This window comes from Rousettus aegyptiacus, unplaced genomic scaffold, assembly GCF_014176215.1.
Source record: "Rousettus aegyptiacus isolate mRouAeg1 unplaced genomic scaffold, mRouAeg1.p scaffold_m13_p_9, whole genome shotgun sequence".
In the NCBI taxonomy this organism is placed as follows: Eukaryota; Metazoa; Chordata; class Mammalia; order Chiroptera; family Pteropodidae; genus Rousettus; species Rousettus aegyptiacus.
This window is the reverse complement of record NW_023416312.1, coordinates 51,138,476-51,164,479: the sequence shown is the minus strand read 5'-3', so window position 1 is coordinate 51,164,479 and position 26,004 is coordinate 51,138,476. Positions and strand designations below refer to the sequence as shown.

At 31.0% G+C, this 26,004-nt stretch overlaps 1 protein-coding gene across 10 annotated transcripts in view; it reads right to left on the bottom strand.

The window, feature by feature from the left end:
* The window catches only part of PCDH11X (protocadherin 11 X-linked), an 802,247-nt gene that overhangs the window by 684,353 nt on the left and 91,890 nt on the right, over positions 1 to 26,004 (bottom strand). For 9 of the 10 annotated variants that reach the window (XM_016146853.2, XM_036226751.1, XM_036226752.1 and 6 more), the window contains exon 3: positions 17,355 to 19,847. In XM_016146853.2, coding sequence (XP_016002339.2) covers positions 17,355 to 19,847 — 2,493 coding nt within the window. Of the gene's footprint in view, positions 1 to 11,669; positions 13,823 to 17,354; positions 19,848 to 26,004 lie in introns of those variants that run through there. The other variant, XM_036226760.1, reaches the window with a different exon arrangement.

Below are 26,004 nucleotides of genomic sequence, written 5' to 3'. Positions count from 1 at the left end.
TCAATTGGGCTTCATCCCAGGGGCACAGGGATAGTGCAACTTACGCATATTGGTTAATATGTTACACCATATAAACAAATTTAAAAAATAAGAATCATATGATCATAGCAATAGATGCAAAAAAAGCTTTCAAGAAGATACAGCACATATTTTTGATCAAAATATTTAATAAGCAATATAGAAAGAAAATACCTTAATGTAATAAAGGCCGTATGTGACAAGCCCTCAGCCAACATTGTACTTAATGGTGAAAAACTAAAAACCTTTCCTCTAAGCTCACGAACAAGGCATGGCTGTCCACTATTGTCACTGTTATTCAATATAACATTGGAGGTCCTAGCTAGTGGAATCAGAGAAGAGAAAGATATATAATGCATCCAAGTAGGAAATGAAGAATTCGAATTGTCACCATTTGCAGATAACATGATTTTCTATACAGAAAACCCTAAAAACTTCACAAGAACAGTAATAGAAACAATAAGTAAACACAGTAAAGTCTCTGTATACAAAATCAATGTTCGAAAATTCATAGCATTCCTATACTCTAATAATGAAGTGTCAGAAGGAGTAGAAAAAAAAATTCCTTTTGCAATTCCAACAAAAAGAATAAAATACCTAGGAATAAAATTAACAGAACATGTGATGAACCTATATAATGTAAACTACAAAACACTATTAAAAGAAATTGAAGAAGATACAAAGAAATGAAAAGATATTTCGTGTTCTTGGATTGGAAGAATTAACATAGTTAAAATGACCATATTACCTAAAGCATTATACAGATTTAATACAATCCACATCAAAATCCCATCGGCATTTTTTAAAGATTTAGAACAAAAAAAATCATCACATTTGTATCAATGCACAAAAGACCCCAAATTGTCAAAGCCATCCTTAGAAAAAAAATCAAGGCTGGAGGCATCACTCTGCCCAACTTCAAATTATACCATAAAGAAACAGCAATCAAAATGGCATAGCACTGGCAGCAAAACAGACACACAGACCAGTGTAACAGAATCAAGAGTCCAGATGCAAACTCATATTTATAAGGGCAAATAATTTTCAACAAAAAAGCCAAAAACATATGGTGGAGAAAGGAAAGCCTCCTCAATCAATGGCGCTGGGAAAACTGGAAAACCATCTGCAAAAGAATGAAACTAGACTGTTGTCTATCACCACACAGCAAAATTAACTCAAAATGGATTAAGAATCTGAATATAAGACCTGAAACAACAAAATGCACAGGAGAAAGCATTGAAACTAAACCAAGGATCATGGACTTAAAGAGGATTTTATGAATTTGACCTCAAAAGCAAGGGAAGTAAAAGCAAAATAAATGAATGGGACTACATCAAATTAAAAAGTTACTGTTCAGCAAAAGATATCATTAACAAGGTAAAGAAACAACCATTCGAATGGGAAAATATATTTGCAAGCAATACCTCCATTAAGGGCCTAATGTCCAAAATATACAAAAAACTCATGCAACTCAATAACAACAAAAAGCAAGTGATTCAATTAAAAAATGGGCAGAGGACCTGGACAGACACTTCTTCCTAGAGGTCATATAAATAGCTAACGCATATATGAAAAGATGCTCAACGTCTCTAGCTATTAGGGAAATGCAAATCAAAACCACAATGAGATATCGTTTCATACCAGTTAGAATAGCTATAATGAACAGGGCAATTAATAACAAATGCTGAAAAGGATATGGAGAAAAAGGATCCCTCATACACAGCTGGTGGGACTGCAAATTGGTACAGCCACTATGGAAAAGACTGTGGAGGTTCCTCAAACAACTAAGAATTGATCTACCATATGATCCAGCAATCCCTCTACTGGGTATTTATCTCAAAGTCTTGAAAACATGTATCTGAAAAGATATTTGCATACCGATGTTCATAGCAGCATTATTCACAGTGGCCAGAACATGGAAGCGACCGAATTGTCCTAAGATAGATGATTAAGTGAAGAAGCAGTGGTACATATTATACAATGGAATATTACTTAGCTATAAGAAGAGATGAAATACTGCCATTTGTGATAACATGGATGGACCTCGAGATAATGATGCTAAGTAAAATAAGCCAGACAGAAAAAGTTTAAAATCACATGATATCACTTATATGTGGGATATAAACCTAAAAGCAACAAAGAAACAGGACAAATAAATAGAGATTCATGGTCATGGACAATAGACTAGTGGTTACCAAAGGATAGGGGATGGGGGAGGAGGGGTGTGTTAGGTCAGGTAAAGGGGTAAAGGAGGACTTTTGGTGGTAAACACACAATGTAATATACAGATGTCAAATTATGATGTACACCCGAAAATTATATAATTATATTAACCAAGTTATCCCAATAAACTTAATTTAAGAAATACGGCTATTAAAGTAGTACATATTGCATGTGCATATGTAAAATATTTACCAATAAAATGTGCTCAAAAATGGTTTAAAAAAAGTGATAAAAGTGAATTTCATAACAGGGGAATCAGAAGCCATAGCTCCTCCAGACATGTGATGATGTATATATAGAAGAAGAACTTGAGAGTTAAATTAGTTCTAGGCATAGATCCTTTCTCTGCCAATTAATGTGTAAATTTTCTGAGATAAAGAACTCCCGTGTGTAAAATGACCAGCATACTGCCTGATGTAAAACAGGTTCTCAATAAAGGTGAATTCTCTCTCTGGGCCTTGGTTCCATCATCTGTCAAATAATACAGGCAGACTAGAATACCATATGATCTCTAAGGATCCATTCTATCTCTAAAATAGAAGGAGATCACAGATGAAACAATGTATCTTATAAAGGTTATAGGAAATACTACTGTTCTGAGAATTATATTGGTCAGTATAATAGAACCAGAGGAGTATAAAGCATTTTTAATAATTCAAGTAAAGTGTTTATCCAAATCTAAAATAAAATTTTTACTATTAGAACAGTCTTCATTTTCTTAGTTTTCCTTCTTAAATTGAGATTTAAATTTAAGTTCTTTTAACTATTTTAATATATACATATATATACACATACATATGTATATGTATACATATGTATGCATTGTGTATATATATGTATGTATTATATAGATCTAGATCTGTATGGGAATTGAACTTATGTGGAACACTTTCTGGAATGTTAAATTCCTTTGGGCAATGGAAAACCTCAAAGGGAATATATATAACGTTGATGTTTCTGCCAAAAAAGAGAGAAAGGGTAAAAGTTTGGGGGAAGAATATCATTATAAATGATCATTTGTACAACAGCCAATAGCAGGCATTATCAGAAAGAGGCAAATTAAGAAAGATATACATTGATGAAATTGAGGCAATGTTAGAGAGAAATCTGTGGTTTTAAGTCTTTGGCTCCTACTATCTCTTTCTCTTTTCCTGTTAGGCTGTCAGTTTTTTCAGCCCTAGCACTCTCAACCACTGTGTTGCTTTAGCTATGCAAACTGTACTTCTCTCAATGTGAAAAATGTGATTTCAGAATAGCAGGTTATGTGAATAAATAAAATTTACTTTCCACACGGTGCATATTTACATTGTAATGAGTGCAGTGATCTCTGCTCGGGGAATAAGAGAGTTCAGGCGATTCGATTGAAGTGTATCTGAGAGTGATATTACTAAGAGAGTTGTAAAAATGTATTATAAGGACAGGATGGTCAGAGACCTATTTTTCAGGTTAAAGGGGCCACCTTGTTCAGAAAGTATGCAGGTAACTGAGGCTTTTCTCTCTTATTGGACTGACAGATTATATAAGAGACAAGGCATTTGTCCCTGTGTGAACACGAGGCCACTGAATTTGCCCAGAAAATACAGAGGACTGACTTACAACAAGGTTCCTCTATGTGTTAAGAAGACATGGCCATATATGATAGTTAGCCTGGGGTTCTAACACAGTCCACATGCCAGACCAACCTAAAGAAGGAAATGTTGATTCATCTCTTTTCAGTTTTCTCTTAGATTTTCATATGAAAGGGGATATGGAATTTTCTCCACGATAACAAATGTGTGCCATGAAATTTGAAATTTCACATACAAGAACAAAGATAGTTGTGGTAGGAAAAGATTTAAGGCAGATTTAGCATATAGCTATGGTAATTTTTAAGTTAGCTTCATTTTAGATAGGATTGATTCTAAGAAATAAATAAGAGTAAAAAAATAACTTTTTGCTCTGTCAGATTAAAAAAGAACATTTTATGACAATAATCTTCCTACTGCCCTGATAGAAGCATTTCGAAATTATTTTTAGAAAAACATAAAAATATGAGAGGAAAGTTTGTTCACTATGTGGCAATGTACTACTCTTAACAAAGGTTTTGTGTTATTGCATCCTTAGCCTTGTCTTTATATCACATTTTTCAGTTTATTATCCTTTTTTTAATGGCCCTATATTCACAAGGGATATGCACTCCAGACAAAGGGCACTGACTTCAACTGTAGTTAGTAGTTGCTTTTATTTTATCTGGGATGGTTGAAAATTTCTCAATAATTATAACTGAACTAAATGAACATTATTTCCCTTAACACAAAAAAAAAAGAAAAAAAATAAATTTTTGTAAGCTATCATCAGATTACATGAAAATGTTTTATAGTAATGTTGGCATTCTAGCACCCTGATATAAGACTGTTTAGCAAAGATATGAAAGAGAAACTAAAACAAAACTCCAGTCTCCAAGGATGTTTCCTGCACATAACTTAGAAAGACTTTTTCTGTCATAATAAACACAAAAGAAAAAAGGGGTAATATAAAAACTATGTGGTTTATTTTTATCTCAACTATTTCTAGAAAGCAGGTGGTATATTTGCTTTCAGTATATGTGCCAAGAAGTATATTCTTTAAAGATTATACACACACACACACACACACACACACACCACACACACACCACAAACATACACAGTTTTGAGGAGGGATATGTTGTTTCTAAAATTTCATGGTATATCAACCATGTTATAATTTGGACATTGTCTATATTTGATATCCCATGGTTTTCTCCATTTGTTTCTGTATTCACAAAAATTAATAAATTTTGTTTTTCATCATCATGGGTGGGATAAAATGATTTCTAGTATTTAGGATGACCATGTCATCTCAGTACTTCAGTGACAGTATTTATGTATATACAAGCACATTTTAATCAGAGTGATCCATGTCCATTCTTATAATTCACTATGGAAAATGTTTCTGTATTAAAGACAAAAAGCACCTTTTTTCTTGCCATGTATTTTCTTTGAAGAAATGTCACACTGAGATGCTGCTTTTGTTAAAATGGCTAAAAGCAGTATGTGGTTCTCTGGTGTCTTTTATATGGACTATATTAAGATCAATAAATGGGTTAAGTTTTTCCTTCGATACTCTTAATTTCAAATGCAACTCAAGAACAGAAAACATGACAAGAATCAAAATATCTGAGGTAAATATTTTAAAATCTTTTTAAGATTAATGAAGAAAAATGATGTATCATCGATTTTATGGAAATAGTTTCCAGAAGCTAATGTTTAAAGGTCATATGACCTAGTCATTTACTTGAGATTTTTAATTTTACAAGAATTATGTAACCTTGATGTTAAGAGACAGTAAATATATAGAAGAGAAAGGATATCATCCAGGATTCTTTTAATTTTAATAGAATCACAGGTAGCATTATTTAATTAAAAGTGCCTATTTTCTTGCCTTATCTCCACAATTGCACTTATATTTCACTGATCATGGCTTAGTTATTTTTGTCATCCTCATGGCAGTGTCTTAACCAAAGGAAGTGCTCAATACAATTTTGGTAAATTGTTCAGGTTTATGGAAGCATCCAATTTTACAGCATAGTCAAAGGTTCAAGGAGTAGTAGGTATGACAAAAATATGGGGTGCATGGAGTAGTAGGAGATAAGGATGAACAAGCAGGCTTATTTAAAATTGTAATTTTTTTTGAAAAAAAACTAATAAATGTTTTATTCTATATGTATTGGGTAAAGACTTGGAAGCTTTTCTGTCATAGGATTTACTTGATCAGGTCTGTGATTTGGAAAGTGTTCTGGGTGTAGATTACAAAATGGATTGGACAAATGAGAGTAGGAAGCAGGATCACCTATCAGTAGTGAAACAGCTAACTCATGAAAAGCTGAATGAGTAAGTGGCAAAAGAACACATTTTAGAGTCGTTTTAGAGGCAAGATCAACAAGATTTGGCTGCTTCTTGGATGTGACTGATGAAAGTGTTGATGACTTCAGGATGTGTGCTGAAATGGGTTGAGTACATATTTGCTCAATTTGAATTTTAAAAAAAACTGTAATAAGTGCCTAATACACATTTGCAAGATAAATTACTAGTAAGAGTCACACAAGCACACATACACACTCTTAATTATTATCATAAAAACTAAGGTTTTTGTATTTTGTCACTTTTATTTTTTTTTCTTTTATTTTTTTTTTTAAACCTGGTGTACTCAGGGATTTTATGCAATGGAAAAAATGAAACTTTTTTTTTCTAAAACATATATTCGGTTAACTCTTTGGATGAGAGCCTTTTTACACTAATAGCAACTGGAGAGAACCTTGATTGTCTCATGTTCTCTCTGCCTATACTTCATCCCTCACCATTCTCCACATTGCTTTGCTTATAGTAGGAGTATGAGAAATATTTAATTAATATCATTTGAACTCATGGTAAACTTCATCATCTAGCATGTTCTATGAAATACAGTGGTTAATAAACGATAGCATATTACCAGTATTCAAATGATTCGAGTACATTACAATGTGCAAAAATAAAACATTAGTAAATATGAGTCACTTCTATCTACTTCATTGCTTTGGGTTAATTGAAAAGGACCAGTTACCTTCTAATGTTGGTCAACATGAATGCCAATATATAAAGTTCTGCTTACTACAACACAGATAATGAGTTATACCTTGAAATTCTAGAATGTTAATGTTCTACAAATTCTTTTAAGATCCTTGATGATGTTAATGAAATTGGTAGATCTTGCTCACAAAAATCACTTCAAAAAGTATCAGAAGATATGTTATTGCAATGCAGAAACAAGTTTATTTATAGGTATTTTACTTAATACAGATTACACACACTTTATGCACTGAAATAACATCAAATACAACCAATGTTAGTATCTACACATTTTCCAGTTGAAAGATGTTCTATAATCTTAATTCCAAAATATGCACGCAAAAACCTATTTATTTCTTTTTGAAAAATTACACTTGCAAATAACAAAGCAAAAACAAAATTTTAAAGTGACTTGTAATTGCTCGTGTATTGTCTTTACAATTTTAATGTTACATAGTTTTTCTTCAATAGTCGTTTTTAGTATCAGGTCTACTCAAAAACAGAAATGATAATAAATTGTACACATTGCCCAATCTGAAAACTGAACCTATCTACACAAATCGTTCCATAATTGCATCAATCTATATTTCACACTGTGCTATTTACAAAAATTTATGTGTGTTCATACATAGGTAAGAATGTATACATGTATATGTTTACAGTAAATCCATTTCTCAGTCTTTTGAGGGAAATATAAACCCAGAAATTTGCATACATATGAAAATGAAAGTCTGACACTATATAGACACTAACAGAGAACTACTTATCTTTTTTTGGTTTCATAGTTACTAAAATTAATTAAGGTATTAATGCAAAATAAAGCCAATTATTTAATGGATTATTTTGTATATGTTTTCATTATACCAACTGAGCAGAAGTTGACTATTACTGAAGGAAATTTTATCTTAGGTTTTTTTTGTGTGGAAAAGAAGTAGAATCTACACTAGTACTTATATAGAAAAGCAATTAAAATTATTAATGTATAATTTAATGTTACTGGATCTATGATCTTTCAGAAAATGGAAACTTTATGAAGAGAAGTACTGCAGTTATATTGGAGGCAAAGTAATTTGAGTAAAATAAAATCACATAAGCACATATTTAGAATGCACTGAATATAACAGGAGTTTTATTAAATGAAAGGTGATGTATAAGATGATATAAGAAATACAGAATGATTTTAATTCGAAAGCGAGGTGTAAGAATTTAAAAGGAGAGAGAATAACATCGTAAATGTAGATGTGTAATCTTTGAATAAGTTGTCTTTAGGTTCATATTTCACTTTTTTCTGCTAGACATTCGACAGACATAAATATACACACATATAAGCAAACGAATATGTTCTTATACCTACTCCAACGTGTTTCAATGCACTGTATTAGAATTACGTAAACACCAAATTAAAATATCTCTAGACATACAATAAAGTATATTAATTTCTGGAGTTTGTAACTTTTATCTTTCAATTATCACATCTAAAAAGACTTAATTGTACATTCTTCATCTTTTCAATAATTTGTATTCATTTTTTTAAAAAAGTTAATATATACTTATAAACGACTAAAATTTATATACATAAAGTTGGATAGTAACACTCTGTGGAATTTTGTTGTCAAATTTATCAATTACTATTGATTCAGATGATAATTTTATTTTGTTTTTTAATAATTATTTAATTATGTTTGTAGTCTTGCTCCCCTTTAACATAATTGCTTTCAGCTTGTTTAAGCTGAATGACAGATAGCTTTATACAGGATATCAAACTCTTTATTTCTTATGTTAAATGAAACGATTATTTTGTATTATTAAATAAGGTTTGTATTTTTATGAAATCAAACCATTTTGTCAGGTAGACAAAATATCCTCAAGTTTAGTGAAAAATTGTATTTTGCTACCAAATGTTATAGTATCAGGTAGACAAAGCCATGCCGCCTATCTAAAAAAAAAAAAAAAAAAGCAGCATCTTCTCTTGAATAACTAATTGTTTTTGTGTGAAAAAATAAAATTATTCAATCTGAACAGAGTAAATAATATATGCCATTTTCTGCAAAAAAAAAGCTCACCCAATACTTAGTTCAGAATGACATAATCCAATGAATAAAATTACTTACTAATGAAATATAATCTCTCATTTAGGAGCTTATACATTAGTTTTCCAGAGTCTATGCAATTCCATTTTGTGTGTTTTCCCACCCTGAATCTGAGACCAGGTCTATGTTTACATACCAAGGATCTGGTCAAATAAGTTTGTTTGTTTTTGTTTTAATTTTAATAACTTCAAAGTTGTGGCACCAAACAACTATTTGAGTTGCATGTTTAGATTACTGGAAATGTTTCTATGTAAGGTGACAGTGTTTATGATCGATTCTCTTTAATTATAATGTATCATTAAAAGCATGATCTGTGTTGATTTTGAAATTGAGGTCAGAATTGATATATAATAAAACAAGTAAATACATTTTAAACTTATTTTATAGATTTCTGAGAATAATATTTTTACTGTAGATGGGTATTCATTTACTTCTAACTACCACTAAATGTAAAAGTGGTGTTATTTAAAATTTTTATATAATTGAGTATCTAATGAAAACAATATTTTGTTATCTAAACTTTTTGCCAAGTATTAAGACAAAAAGAATAAAAATAAGTTTTAACTGAATTTCAAAGATAACATCTTATGAAGTAAATCAATAAATAATTAATAAATATAAGGCTCCAGGACCAGGGAGAAAAGTGAAAATATTTCTAGAATACCCACTGAAATATTTCATTTTTATTATTACATCAATTTGACTATCTGAAATCTAACGATATGTAATCTTTCACTTGATGAAAAAAGTTTTACACCTTATTGAATAGTACCTATATATGTGTGGATAATTAAATATAATTAATCACTTAAAAGGGACAGATAAAGTGATTTTAATTGTGAATATCGAGAGTATGAAAAAGGTAAGAATTGGTTATGAGAATTTTTAAAAATAATTAAATAATTTAGTTATTGGTTCTAAGGGAAATTTTGGCAGAAATTTAGATGGCATTCTTTTTAACTAAAAAATTTTTTTTTTCATCAAAACTTGCTATTTTTACTGAAGGGAAGTTAGGCGCCTATTGGAGATGTGTAGTATGCCTCTGTATTACACTATCAGCTCATCAAACTATATTATAACATGAGCTGTCCAATAATATATCCATAAAAATAAAAATATGCATAACAAATAAGTAAATTATCACTATGATAAAAGTAATTTTTAAGTGCACTACTTCCAAAGGTTATAGAGCCTTTAAATAAAATCACTGTTATAAAAAATAAACTTAACAATATTGATTGAAAGAAAATCAAATAATTTTAAAATTCTTCATCTAAAATCTACCTATGATTTCCTAAATGTTTCAACAAGTGTATATTACATATGTAATAAAAATACAAGCTTATGAGTACACTAGAATTGAAAAACTTTACTCGAAATTCTAAATACCACATAAAACCATGGATGTCATGTATAAACACCCATTATGCATGAATACATGAATTGCACAACAGATTTTTTAAAATAGCAATTATATACAACACATCCAGCTTTATATTATCATAGCAGCTTTGAAGATACTAGAAGCCTAAATGTAAATATTTAAAATAAACAAAAACCGAGCTTCACAAAATCTAAGAAAACATGTCTATTACCCAAGAGCACCTATAGGAACCATTTGTGCCTTAAGTTCATGTAAGATTTCTTGTGTGTCCTGTAGAGTTTCTGTTGAGATCAGGCTTTATATCACATCTAGCTTGACGAACAATTAAAAATCTAATTAAACAGCGATGACCACAAGCATTTTGTGTAGAAATGAAAAGATTAGTAAAGATAATGTACAAAATAATGGTTGACTGAATTTAAATTCAACTTTTCAAAATTATTCTAAAGTATATGTATTCCCATTGATAATGTGGAAAGGGCAGCCAACAGAGAAAACAGAAGATGTATTCCTAAAATATTAATTAATGGATAGAATTAAAACTATTCATAATTTTTTAATTTAAAGCTTTGAAAATAAAAATAATTTAAGAAATGTAATGACTTGAATATCTTACTTCTAAAAATAAACTTTTATATTTAAAGAAAATGAGAGAATGTATTTCATAAATTTTATTTCAATTTATGCACTGTGAGTTTTAATCAAAGAAAATAATATTTTTTGAGTGTTTGCAGGACTGAACATATACAGTACATTGTAGCTCATCAATCAGATAGTCTGCTTATTCGGTAAACTAAATTCGCTAAAGGCTCCTTTTTCTAAAATCTATGACTACTAGTCTTAAGATTTGCTTTCTTCTGTTTTACTTTATTTACTAACTAAAATAAGAACCAGTGAGACAATGAAGAACACTTCGCTGGAAACATTTCAGAAGACTATTAATGCCAACACAAAACATGGGAAGATATCTGAGTCCTGGTAAGCCAAAAATGTAATAATAATTAAATTTAAAATGTTACCAAATCAACTGAAAAGAAGGAACTGAGTAGGAAAATATGTTTTTGTTCTCCATGGCTTTTTGGAAAATTAGTTTCAATACTGTCCATATTGTTTTCAAATGGTAATGTTATTTCCTCAAGTATAAACAAAGAACAAATCAAGGGTAGTTAATAATTAAAATCAGAGTCAATTTATGGCCTATTTTAAATACGGTTATATCTCAATCATCATTGGTTTATATGGGCAAATATTCTAGCCTCAAATAGCAGGAAAAACATCAATTTAGAAGTTCTTTTCTCACCAAAGTTGTATTTTGAGAAATGGAGTCACAGCTTTAACAAAATGTTTCTATTTTCATCTCCTGCAAAGATGACATTTTTTAAAGAAATTCTGTATATTAAGAAGTCTTCATCTTCATATATACAAAGGAGTATATATAAAGAGTTTTAATTATTATAGTCATATTTGAAAGGGTAACTGAAGTGGAAAAAAATGAGGTATTCTCCTTTAGCTTACAGAGTGTGCAGAAAAGGGAAAACTAAGGTAGTCATGACCCAAGGAATTAAAATGTATTTTTATAATAATTACATATACAAATGGTCATGAAGCCACAGCAGTTTATTATGGAACATTTAAAGTATTAGTACCTGCAGGGCATTGACTGTAGGAATATAATAAGTTGGCTCAGTTTTGACATTTCTTGGAATGATTAAATTTGAAATACTTAATTCATCAGAAAAAAGCGGGAAAAGAATTATAAAGTTATTCTATGCCAAGAATTTTCAAAAGGGTAAGTTTTAATTTTAAGTATTTTTCTACGACAGTGGTTTATAAGTATGTAAGACAATATTGCAACTTATATAACACTTCTCATTACAGGAACAATAGTAACATTTACAGTCATTATAATTAATTCAGTAATGTTTAAAAAAACCAGATAGAAAGTATGTTAAAGGAACCTGACATTATTGGAGGTACAAAGAATTTTGTATTAAGTAAATTGAAACACTAAATTTTAACAGGAACCTGTTTAAAATATTATTTGTATATCAAAAATGCAAGGACTATACTAATTTGAAATGTTAAAAAGAGTATAAACTTCTTCTAAATACCTTTACATTAACAAACACTTCAAATCATAAACTAATTAAATATACATACATAATTGACCAAATCTTATTCACACTTTGCAATATAAAATGGTACACAATGAAGCATTTAAATGAAAATCCAAGAAACATATATTATGTCTTGATTATAAGCGTCCTTTATACTCCCTTTATGTCCCAAGAAATCATGTTTTTTTTTAATTCTGTTAGTAGTGTTAGTAAGTCAGAAGCAGGTTAAAGAATACAGCAGAAAACTGGACATGTCATTCTTTCCTCAATAAAATATATTTTGCATCCTATTTGAAGCATTTAGTCATTTGTGTAGGAAATGACTTAATCGACATACTGTGAAAAATGAGTTAATTTTAAAAGGCAAATTACTCAAAGCAATGAAAAATATTCATTAATTCAATGCCAGATAAATGAAACATATCTATTTAGACGTGACTCTAGTACCTTACATTTTCCTGAGTAGTTTCAAAATTGATAAACTCTTTAAAAATATATTATCTAAAACCTTGTTTCTACTCTCTTATGGCTGGAGTCATGTTTCATTACACAAGACATATCAATACTTTTTTTTTTCAAAATATTAGGGAGCATAAAGAACTTTACATTCTCCTTTTGATAGATAAAAATAAAAAGAACTCTTTCAGTATTTATAGAAAAAGAAATCATAGTTACAATAAAAATAATTTTTTAATGATTAAAGAAGTGGAACGACTTGATTACAATCAACATAAAAACCCATTAAGATTATTTTATATCATTCACCTTTTAAGCAGAGTGAGAGTAATTATAATTTTCTCAACAAGACTACATTAGCAAATATTTTTTAAAAATAAAGTGTTTTTTTTTGTTGTTGTTGTTGATTGTTTTGGTATTAAAAAAATCTCTTGCCCTAGCTATTTTTCAGAGAGTAGCTTGGATAGGTCAGTTTCACTTCCAAACTCCCCAAGATGATGTTTAATCTCTTCAGAAATCAGACAGGGCAAGTACTTCCACATTTTATGATTGATATATTAACTATCAGTTTGTGCACCAAGACAGCATCATATTACATCACAGTTGTCCACATTCAGAGCAAGCAAAGAGAGAAATAGCAAGATAAAACTCTTTTATTACACTACACTGTTTCTTCTGCAAACTTTAAATTTTGATTGAGAGATTACAGCTAAAGTATGAGGTTCAGTGGGGCATCATATTTAAGGTGGTTTTTTTTTTGTTGTTGTTGTTTGCCTTTATAATAAAAAATTCTAAATTACAGAATTAAAGATCTTAGCCGAATTTTGTAATCACAGATCATTGGAATTTTTGGAAGGGGAGTGAAATTATGTTGTTCCTAGAAAGTTATATCTCACTGCAGATTTCAATAGTTGATGTCCTGGAATCAGTCTAGGACAAGAAAAATAACATATTATCAAAATCATATAGCTATGTTCTTGGAGTCTTAGTTGCCAAGCATGCTACATGGCTAAAATGCACATTACTAAAATATTAATGCACAAAATCAAAGTTACTGAATTTAAAATAGTGAATACTAGTCCTATTCCAATCTAATGCAGACTCCTGTTACCATCTTAAATCTATGTATAATACCTACAGGCATGGTTACATCCATGAATTATCTTATAACCATCCAAACTTTCCATCATTCTTTTTACCTCATTTCTGAAACTGCAAAGCTATTCCAACTCCAATCACAGAAATTTGTTAGGATTCTTTTATTTATCTTTTTTTCCCCTCTCCTCTCCTCTCCTCTCCTCTCCTCTCCTCTCCTCTCCTCTCCTTTTTCTTTTCCTTTCCGTTTTTTTTTTTTGGGGGGGGGGATTGAAATACCTCAAATACATGCCTAAGACAGTTAGTGATACATAGAAGGCCCTCAAAAAATAGTACTTTCATTTTTATTTTTCTTTACTTTTCTAGTGTATAGTCCACAACATTTTAAAAGGAGAGCTGTGTTAAGCAAGACTTGGTTTGAGCAGTATATCTCTTTTATAAAACAATTATTAAAAATTGATTCTAAAATGGTGGTATACTTATTGTTTTCCTAGAGTCATTTCAACTAAATGTTTCTTCTTGCTCTGAAAGATGTTAATTGAAGGTAAACTATAGAATCATCTTTAAATTTCATGTTTTTCATTTCTACTACAATATATACAATGACTTTTGGAATACTTCTAAAAATTTGTACCAAAGAGGAGCATCATATTCTCCAGGTGTAAATGTTTTTTTGCAATAGAGACACTTCTATCTAATAAATGTTCTATATTTTTTTCTGAACACGTTATAAATATTATGTAAAATATTTGATTCCCCTTTTAAAACATGAAATTTCTGATAAATCCCCTTATACCTTACAGCCTAATAGAACTATTTAATTTCTTCACTTTTACTTTCAAATGAGTAATAAACTAAATGTAAATATAACCTTTAACTCTCCTTTTGAAAATATATTTCTTATTTTGTTTAAAATCATTTGAAATATCTCTGCCTTCTGCTAACAGTAATATTTTAATCCACTGTCATAATTTCCTTAAGGAACAATAATTATTTTATTTTATTTTATTGCCTATACTGTTAGAATTCTGCAACATCAGTGGATATAAGATGCTTCTCCTAGAATTAATCAGAAATTAAAGAGTATATCGAAAGGGCAAAGAATATTGCAAATATAGTACAAAATATAAAGAATAATTTTTTTAAGTATCATATTAACCTGCCTAAGTTCACCAATTCATTTCCAGAAAATATTTAGTAATTAATCTAAAACAACTGTGAATCGAAAACATAAAATATACAATTTATATATTTTTAGAATGTTTAAAAAATGTCATCCGAGAACTCACTGATTCTAAAATAGTCTTTGTAGCTAATAAAAACTAATCATAAAGAAAAACTTATTCTTATTAGCATTTACTTTTTATATTTTGCCTAACTCATAAAGTTATTTGTCCTGTATTTAGAAAAAGGTCTCTTAGCTAAATAAAAGGTCATCATAGAAAATGACATTAATTTTTTTGACTTTTTAAAAACTACAAAATACTCAAAAAATAAAAATAAAAATAGGAGGATATTTGGAAAATACTTATTTTTTTCTTTCATCCATGCTTTGCCTACTGTAAATACTCAATTAAAATAAGTCTATTTCATAGAATATTTCCATGCTCTCAAAAACCAGAATTTGCTTTTTTAATAAACTTCATGAGCCAATCTATAAAAAATGATGATATATGAATGTAATTCAGAAACCCCACCCTTCCTATCATTTTTAAGTGAGTCACAAATTTAGTCCGGGGGAAAATGCTATTAGGATACACAACACGTATATAATGTTATTCACAAAGGATGCTTTTCTGTAAAGAAATGTTTCAAATAAAAGGGATAATAGCAACAAAAATCAGAAAATTGAGAGCACATTTTTCAATGTTTAAACATAAATAGAAAATACATCTCAAGTAGATGTTAGGCATCTATTATGTTTTTCATTCATTTAATCCACTGAAGTAGTAAAACATGAGGCTCATTCAAATTGTAGAAATAACCACTGTCCTGTAAACTCAATCAAAGCACAACAGAAACTCTCTACAGAGACTAGGTTCTATTTTATCATTTGCAATAGCATAACTATAGGTAAGTAGTAACAAAAATGTACCCACAACTGAATTAGTATCTTATCTTCACTGTGTGCTTAAGAAAGAAGAGTTAATGTTATTGTATAATTTAACTATGCTAAATTATTTTCATTATTATTTTGAATTCTGATAGACTTTTTAATATCTCTAACTTCAGTAAGAGGAAATCTACATAGACTTTCATTACTAGCATTTTATTAATCCTGAATAGGTTTCAAAAGCTTTCATTCACTAGAACTGAGATGAGGTCTTTTTCAGAGCTAACACAGACAAAATAATTATCAACAAGTGGAATGATTTTGAGGAAAAAAAATGTAGGTAAATTCCATCATTTGACTTTATTAAGAAAGCAACTATATTTAAATCATTTAATTTACTTATGAATTTCTAGACTGATTTTTATTTATGTATTGATGGGATACAGATAAGCACTGTATAAATTTCTGTTTTCATAAATTTGTTGGGTTTTAAATTATTATACTCAGATTTCTTGGATCTTAATATGCCCATGTTTTCCTTTGGGCACATTAGAGTAAGCAAACATATTTCATTTTCCAAAAATCATTATCTTTAAGAATGCATCCTGAAAAAATCTCAATACCTTGCATAAATGTACAAATACTTAAATTAACATCTAAAATAGAGATCTCATATATATTTCATTCTCTGGCTTGAAGATGAGAATGAATAGCAAGACTTCATTTTTCTAATACCATTATTGTAACATTGTGTGAGTATAGATTTTATGAACTAGAATAATGGTGAGTTCTTAATCTGAAAACGACACTGTTTTCATTGTGGAGGCTTGGAGGTCTGGTGGGTAGGGAGGATGCCTTGATGCTATTTGTGTATCTTAGGCAGACACAGATTCTTCCAAGTGAAGCTGGGCTTCTCAAAACCATTAAGACCTACTTATCAGTTGCTAAAAAGCTTTACTGTAATGTATCTAGTCCCAACTGTTCCAATCTTTATGCAAACAATGGTAGTGAGAATAGTGCTATGACCCTTATTTTTTGGAGTTTTCACCGTATATTTTCTAGCAAGAGTGTACTGCCATCTACAAACAACATTGGCCCTATGATAATCACCATTCTGACCAATTGTTCCTATAATCGGGAGCTGTTCTAATTTTCTACCAAACTTAAAATGAATCCATATATTTGTAGACTTCTGCAAAATATGATCATTTTGGTCCCTTGTTGAGTCAATAGGTTCTATAAAGTTCTACTTCAGCTGAAAGTAATTAAAAAAAAATAAGTTTAAAAGGTTAGTTAGAAACTGGAATTACCTACCAGCCTGGTGTGTACAGACACAGGGGTCTTGAAAGTTGTCACTGGATAGCTGCACTCTGAAACACTGTAAGGGTCAGAACTGCTGGAAGAACACTTTGAGATGGAATCGCAGGCCACAAAGGTGTTATCAAGAGGCAGTTCCTGGATAATGTGGTGCTTTGAATTCAGGGGAGTTTCTGGCTGGATCTGGAAGGCAGGCTGCGGAGAGGCAGATTTGTAGTGCCGGGCCAAATCAGGGCTGTCAGGCTTGAAAGTTGTAGGTGTAGTGCCCCAGTTGTACTTGCCAATTGTTTGCTCTTCTAGCTCAATAGGAAGGTCTAGTGTAATGCTGTTGCCATCATTGTCAGCATCATCTGCCTTAGTGTCCTCAATAGTGACAAAGTTAAGCAGCAAGTTCTTAGGAGCATGTTTCTTCTTCTTCTTCTTTTTCTTCATCATTATCATCTGCCTGTTTTCTGGGTTTGGAGTAACCCATTCAGAATTCTGCTTGTTTTTATGAGCAGCCTTAAGATGTGGTGATTGACGGCATCTTACTACAGCAGTGATAAAAATAACAAGGATGACAGTTACGGTGCCAGCAACAATGGCAATCATGATCTTGACATAGTCACTGGTTGGTGAGGATTCATCGGTTGTCTCAATATTTTGAGTTACTGGTGTTTCAATGTTTTTACGCACTAGTTCATGAATCACTGTAGCATTGGTCACTGACTCATTCACAAATAGATTGACAATTACAACAGAGAAAAGAGAATCAGGTTGTCCTAAGTCTTTAGCTTTGACTACCAGTCTGTGTAAACCAAGGTCTGCAATAACACATTTCTCTTTCATTGTAATGTTGCCTGTTGTTTGGTCAATTATAAATAGACCTCTTGTGTTTCCTCCAACAATGCTGTAATGAAGTTCTGCATTCATGCCAGTGTCATTGTCAATAGCAACTACTGTGAAGACTACTGTGCCTGGATTAGTGGATGGTAGGACCAATTCATAGGAGTAATTGGAAGAAGGGACAAGAAAAACTGGTTTATTGTCATTGACATCAACCACATTTATGGTTACTTTGGCAGTTGAAGAACGTGATACCCTGCCACCATCTTCAGCCTTTACATAAAAAGTATAAGATTCTTGTTTTTCTCTATCAAATGAAATATTTGGTCGAATGACACCAGTGTGCGGATCAATGGTGAAGTCATCATTCACATCTAAAATGGAGAGAGTGACTGCAGAATTTTCTCCATAATCAGGATCGGTTACAGTGATTAGTCCTACTGTACCATGTCTTGGAAGGTTTTCTGGGACATAGAAGTTGTATTCATTGTGAGTGAAAATTGGACTGTTGTCATTCTGATCAAGAACTGTCACTAAAACCGTGGCGTTGGTTATTAAGGGTGGTATCCCATTATCCTTTGCCAGAACTGTGAAGGAATATTTTTCTTGTTTTTCTCTATCTAGTTTCTTTACTGCTGTCAGAATGCCTGTACGATGATCCAGGTTGAATTCAGATGGGGCATCAATGCCTAACAGGTAACTGATCTCAGCATTACGTCCAGTATCTGCATCTGTTGCACTTATTTTTGTCAACTGGGCGCCAGGAGAGTTATTCTCAGGAACAGAAATACTTATGAAAGGCTGGGTAAAAACTGGAGCATTGTCATTTTCATCTTTTACTTTGACAAGGAGCATGGATGACTGATTTAAAGGAGGTTTGCCAGCATCTGCGGCCAGTAATTTAATGGCATATTCTCTTGTGGACTCATAGTCAAGATATGCAGCAGTCTCTAGGAGGAACTGATTACTGAATACTGGCCTTAATCTGAAAGGGACATCATGATCTGTGAAGCATGTCACCCTACTGTTATGGTCAGCATCCTTATCCGTAACAGTTATGAGAGCAATTTTGGTGTTGAGTGGAGCATTTTCTGAAAGAACCACAGTGCCATTAATTGGGTTGATGATATATCTTATGTCAATTGATGGGACATTATCATTGATATCTGTAACATTTACTATCACCATTGCTCTTGCGGGCATCAATCCACCATCGCTTGCCAAAACCAGTAACTTGTGGTTTGGTGATTCCTCCCTATCCAGTGGTTCTTTGATTGTGATAAGTCCGGTAGTGGTGTTGAGGTGAAATAGCCTCTTGGCAATGTTGGAAACTAGATTGCTGAAATAGAAGTGAATCTTGGCATTTTCACCTATGTCAGCATCTGTGGCGTGGAGTTGTGTCACTGAAGTACCTACAGGAGCATTTTCTGGTATACTGACTTCAATCTCATTCTCCTTGAAGACTGGACGGTTATCATTTGTATCAGCAACATTAACTTGCAAAATAGCAGTACTGGATCTTTGAGGAAGGCCACCATCTTCAACCTTTACTTTCATTACATATGTATCCTTCTCTTCCCTATCTAACTCTTTTTGAACAATCAATTGTGGCATTTTGTCTCCTTCTGGTGTTTCAATGACATCAAGCCCAAAAATACTTTGACCCTGGAAAATACAGAATGACACATTTAACTTATGTTATCATGTAATGAGACAATTTTCAATTTTCAATTACATGATAACTTATGTTATCATGTAATGAGACAATTTTCAATTTGTCATAATATAAGATTAGCTTATAAATGGACACCAGAAGACTTCAATTCTAAGTCACAACTCTTGTTATAACTAATATGATGACAAGCAAGTTGTTTCACGTCTCTAGATATTATTAAAATTAAAGAGTTGTGCTAGAAAATGTTCTGAGGGCTTTTTAGATTGTAGCATTTTATAATAATAATGTAACACATTTATGTAAACTATTAAAGTTTTCAAAAGGAAGAAATATGTAAATTTTTTTTAAATCGTCACTAAGTTTCACATGGTGAATAAAGTTGTAAGTGAATTAACCATAGCTACTCCAAATGAATTAAAGCATTTTACTGTATATTTTATTTGCTCAGGATGCTTTTTCACTACCAAAAGTAACAATCGAGTATGCAGTATTCACCCAAGACAGTAGCACATATATTATATCTAATAAATACAGCTAAAATCTTTGCTGTAGGCAAAAAATGAAACTCTGCTAAGAATACAACCTTGTGTAAAATATACATTTTTTATAGGAAAATGTGTCAAAATAAATTTTTCTTGGAGAATAACATGTTATTTAATTAACTTTTTTTAAAGTGAATAAGCACAATGGACTGAAAGTCACTTGCCAAAATGTCAAATTGGAAACAGTACTAATATTCTGTTCATGTCCGTGAAGTCATATTGTGGGAATGTTTAAAGAACAGTCTTTAGTGGTTGAACCACCCAAAGTGGTTCAATTAATATAAAATTGTAAAATACTTAATCCGTATACATAAGTTATCATAGGTATTACTGCTTAGCAGCGCACAAAGGATCTTATACTCTTAACGAGTCTTAAAAAGTTAAAAAACTTAACATTAATAAAAGACAATTTATCAAAATAAAATTAAAAAAAATTAAAACTTCCCCTCTCTGAACTACAGTAAGACAAGCTGTGCACAAATAGTGATTGTGCTAGCTGACTAAAGAGTAGTGTTGACCGGCCCTGAAGAACAGATCTCTCCAGTGTTAGTTGTATCATTTTGATAGAAATGAATGAGTTAAAAAGGTACTGGAGGCTGTGAAAAAAAAATCATAAAGTGACTTTAAGATCCCTTAGGTGATCATTTATGAACCCTTATGATTTAAAAAAAAGTCACATGAGGCAATCAATATGTATTGATTATCTTGTTTTTATTTCATACAACTAAAATGAACATCCTATTAACATTTTATTCATATAAGCCAATAAATAATCTGCATTTTCTCTGAATAAAGTATATAGCAAGAGAGACATCTATCATGTCATATCTTACAAGTGTGAAAATTAGTAATCTGAAACTTATTCTTTAACTCTGTATTTTAAGAAAAATATAATTTTATAACAATATTAAATATAAATGTAACATTTATTATTATAATTTAATCTAAATAAATGATCATTTTATTTTCGTAATGATTTTTCAAAAGGCTTTTAAGGAAGGTTCAAATCTAAATGTCTCATTTATGGGTAGAGAAAATAGTTTCTCAATTGCACTTCATAAAATTCATGGTATACAATTTTGTTAATTTTGACACACCACTATTTAGTGTCTAATAATTCTTCTAGGCACTGGGGATATGTGGTGAGTAAGCACATTTTACTAATGTAATAGGATTTAAGTTCCAGCTAAGATGAGAGAAATCCAGGTATTTAATGATGATATTGATATTAACTAATTTGTATTAATTACAAGAATAATTACATTTTTAATAAGAGCTACTAAAGGAGATTATGAAGTATTTTAGGTATTATATAAAGAGAAATTAACATATATATATATATATATATATATATATATATATATATATATAATGCAGCATAAAAAAAGTAAAAAAGTTCTCAAATTTCAGACCTAATAGTCTAATTTCTGACTATAATACATCTGGGACAAAGAATACGCTAGTTTTAATTTTCTGTATTTATATTTGTGTATTTTGTGCTTGTATATTTCTAGTTCAGTCGTAAACATTTGTATGAATTTTGGATCGACCTTTGCTCTCCCAAACAAATGGAGGCAAGTTTATGTCAGCTGAAATATGCAAGAACAGCATGTTCATTGTCTTTTAATTATTTTATGTGATGTGACAGTAATCTTAAAAAATAGATTTTTCAAATTTTAAAAGTGATGAGTTATACATACCAGATAATGGATAAGGTCCATATTGGTCTTCTGTGTTCTACAACTACTCTATCCAATACAATAGAGATTAGCTACAAGTATTTAAATTTAAATGAATTAAGATTAGAGAAAATCTAAAAATCTGTTCCTCAATCTCACTAGCTGCATTTTAAGTTCTCATAGATACATGTGGGCAGTGACTACTGCATTGGACAGAGCAGATGTAGAACATCTCCATTATTGCACAAAGTTCTATCAGACTGTATTGTTCTAAAATGTCATATTTTTTCTTTAACAAAAATCTATGTTTAATCAGGTGAATGTATGCATATACCCCTCCCCCCAGTTATTTTAAGCTCTACAAATAACTTGTTGGTTTACATGTTTAAATTTCATATTGCCCAAGAAATTTGAAGAGGAGTTGCCTTAATGTAAGATATAAATAATTTTCAACAAAGTATGGTCAGGTATCTAAGTTTGGTGCCAAAGTGTGGTACCAACATGAGCTTACTACTATTATTATAGAATGACTATTCCAAGGCTGTCTCTCTGTCTTGTCTCCTTCAGGAATAAAAACAATGACACATAGATCCAACATTCATTTTACCTAATGGCAGATAGCTCAACTGGCATTCACACTCGTGTGAACAATGAAAAAACTGAAGTCCTTTGTCATCTGTTATACCATGACATGAGAAATTTGGAAAGATGAAAAGGGGAAATAAAGATGTATGGTTCTTTAATTCATCAACTCTCTAACTTTAACATGAACCTGTCCTATATACCAGTAATTGACCAGCAGTATGCTAAATTCCAAACTTACTTAAAATTATTCCCCCTTGTTTATAGAGAAAAACTCTACCTGAGAAAATTCTTGAATATCTACCTTTCCCAGATGTTCATCCTTTGGTGAGAGTACTAGGTATCATTCCAATATGCGTATCTCTTGGTAATTTATTTAAGCCTTAATACACTAATAGATGTGAGTGTAGGGCAAGATGTCATCAAACTTTGTTTACATGTATCATCTCTAAGGACACAGAACTTGCAGATACAAACATATTCAATAAGCATTTTTTAGATGATAAGAATGCCAGAATTGAAAGAAAATACTCTTATTTTAAAAGGCAAAAACAAAAAGGGCAGAGTTTGGTTGTTCTTGTTTTTAATTCTTAGTCTCTGTAAACCCATGAAATAGAAATATGCTATAATTGTTGACTTAAGGTTTTTTTTTTACCTTTAATAAGACTGTCCCGAAAACAATTTAAGAATTACTCCACTATTATTTACCCCAAAGACTTGAAAACATATATCTGAAAAGACATTTGCGCACCGATGTTCATGGCAACATTATTCATGGTGGCCAGGACATGGAAGCAACCAAAGTATCCTATAATAGATAATTGAATAAAGAAGGTGTGGTACATATTTACAATGAACTATTACTCAGCTATAAGAAGAGATGAAATACTACCATTTGCGACAACATGGATGGAACTTGATATCATCCTGCAAAGCAAAATAAGCCAAACAGAAAAAGTTGAAAATCACGTGATATCACTGATATGTGGGATATAAACCTAAAAACAACAAAGATGACAATCAAACAGACTCATTGACATGGACAATAGACTAGCGGTTACCAGAGGGTAGGGAGGGGTGGGGGGAGGTAGATGGGGTAAAAGAGGTCAAATGTATGGCAACAGAAAGAAATCTAACTATGGATGGCGAACATACAATTCAAAATATAGATGACTTACTGTTGAAAAAAAATTAAAATAAAAATAAATAAAATTTTAAAAAGAGAATTATTCCTAAAACTACATTTTTTTTGTGTGTGTGTGTTTTAGGGGTAGAGTAAGCTAGAGCGTCAATCTCTGCTAAAAATTTACAATCTAGTTGTAAACCTTTATTTTCAGAAGAAATGATGACAAGTACTAGTAAGTGGCTAGTGCATTACTTGTTATATACAAAACCCTACATATGGTAAACCCACATATGCACAAACAACAAAAAGAGAAAGCTAAAACTCAGAGAAAATAACAGAATATAAATTGGGTATGAAACATTATATGTTGATTTTGGATTCTCATATCTTAAAACATTGATCTTCAGACAAAATTGTCAACTTCAGATCAGGTTAAAAAAATTTATGGATTTTCTAATAACCTCAAGTAATGCAAAAGACTTAATTGCATTTGTGAGTGATATTTCTTCTTAAATTCAAAAATATTCTTTGAATTTGCAAACCCATGACAAAAACAACTGAAATAAACAAGTTGTTAAGCTCATCTGAGACTTTAATTTTTGTAGAGATTTGCAAAATCAGAAAGGTGCTGTTGGATATGACAAATACTTCCCAAGAGAAGTATTTTTTTTGCATTTTTATTTTTTCAATTATAGTTAACATGCAAAATTGCATTAGTTTCAGGTATAGAACAATAAAGGCCCACTCTTAAAAGTTACTTAATGAATTCATGATGGCAAATACAAAATGGCACATACCCTTGAATGCTGATCCTTTGAAACAGGCCTTGCAGATCTCTATACCATTAGACTGACAGTGTCAGGGAGGCAGTTTGTTGTTCAGCCTGCAGGTCAGAAGGGGGGTTGGACTGCAGGTAGAGTGTTGGGAGTCATTATATGCTGGTGGAGGTTGACACATTTCATTCTTTCTTAGGTACCTTTTGCATCATTCAGCTCCAAAATTCCCTAATTTCAGTATTGGAAATTTATTTTCTCCTTTACTGTACAAAAATTCAGCAAGCATGTGACTCTTTAAAATAAGGAGTTTTGTGATTTTTTTCCCCATTATTGCACAGTGGCGAACACCACTGCTATAGGGTATAACAATTTCAGAGGAAAAATAAAGGGAGGTGACATTGTGAAATTTTAAAAGAGGAACAATTTAAAAGTATTTTAATTAATTTTAGAAAGACTGAAGTGTGAAGAGGGATCCTTTAAATGTCTTACAGGAACGAAATCCTTGAAAATTTTTTGATCATCAAAAAAGAATTGATACAATGCATAGAAAAATGGAAAAGTTAATTGTCCTAGTTTTTAAATTCTAAAATACATCTAAAGGTGAGAGAATTACCAAGAACCAAATGAATGAATGAGTGAGTAAACTCTCCTTGAGAGTAAGTTAAGCTCTTTGGGAGTCCCTTATCTTCCTAAGCCTACTTACAAGTTAATAGATGGCGTTCCTTTAGTGCCTGAGGGTCTCCCACTATTCCTAAACCAAAGGTTAAACAAATGATAGGTCCAACTTTCCTATTAATTCATTAATTAACTCTGCATTTCATCAAGTGCCACCTAGGAATCACCAAAAAAGTATTTTTGCATTTTAAAAAAATGAACAAAATCTATGCATTACTTAATTAAAAGCTATATTTTTTGTCTATTGTTATCAGAAAGAATGAACTGATTCACTGTACTAAACTTTAACATTTTCGTGTGAGGCAAATGTAATAACCACTACACTATGGAAATGTGCTAAACTAACATTTTTGACACATGCATGTGCAAGACATCACTTCATTGCTTACTGGACGGTAATAAATAACACAGTACTTCCAGATCTACAAATCTGGCAAAGATGTCCAGAAAATACCTAGAATTCCAGGAAATATTAAAAATAGTTTAAAAGAAATTGGAGTCTAAAACATTAAATAAAAGTCGTTTACTCTGTAGGTCGAGGAATGCTAGGGAAAAGACTAAAAATTTATTTCTGAGCTTTACCCACCACCAGATTTATCAAGAACCACCTGATTTTTAATTTTTTTTCCCATTTCATTGTTACCATTAGTGATATACATCTTTGGGACAGTAAAATGCAAGGACAGTTTCAAATGGATAAAACCACAGAGATATACCTATTTTAGAAAACAGTAGGGAAATAAATTTAATACTCTTAATACAAATAT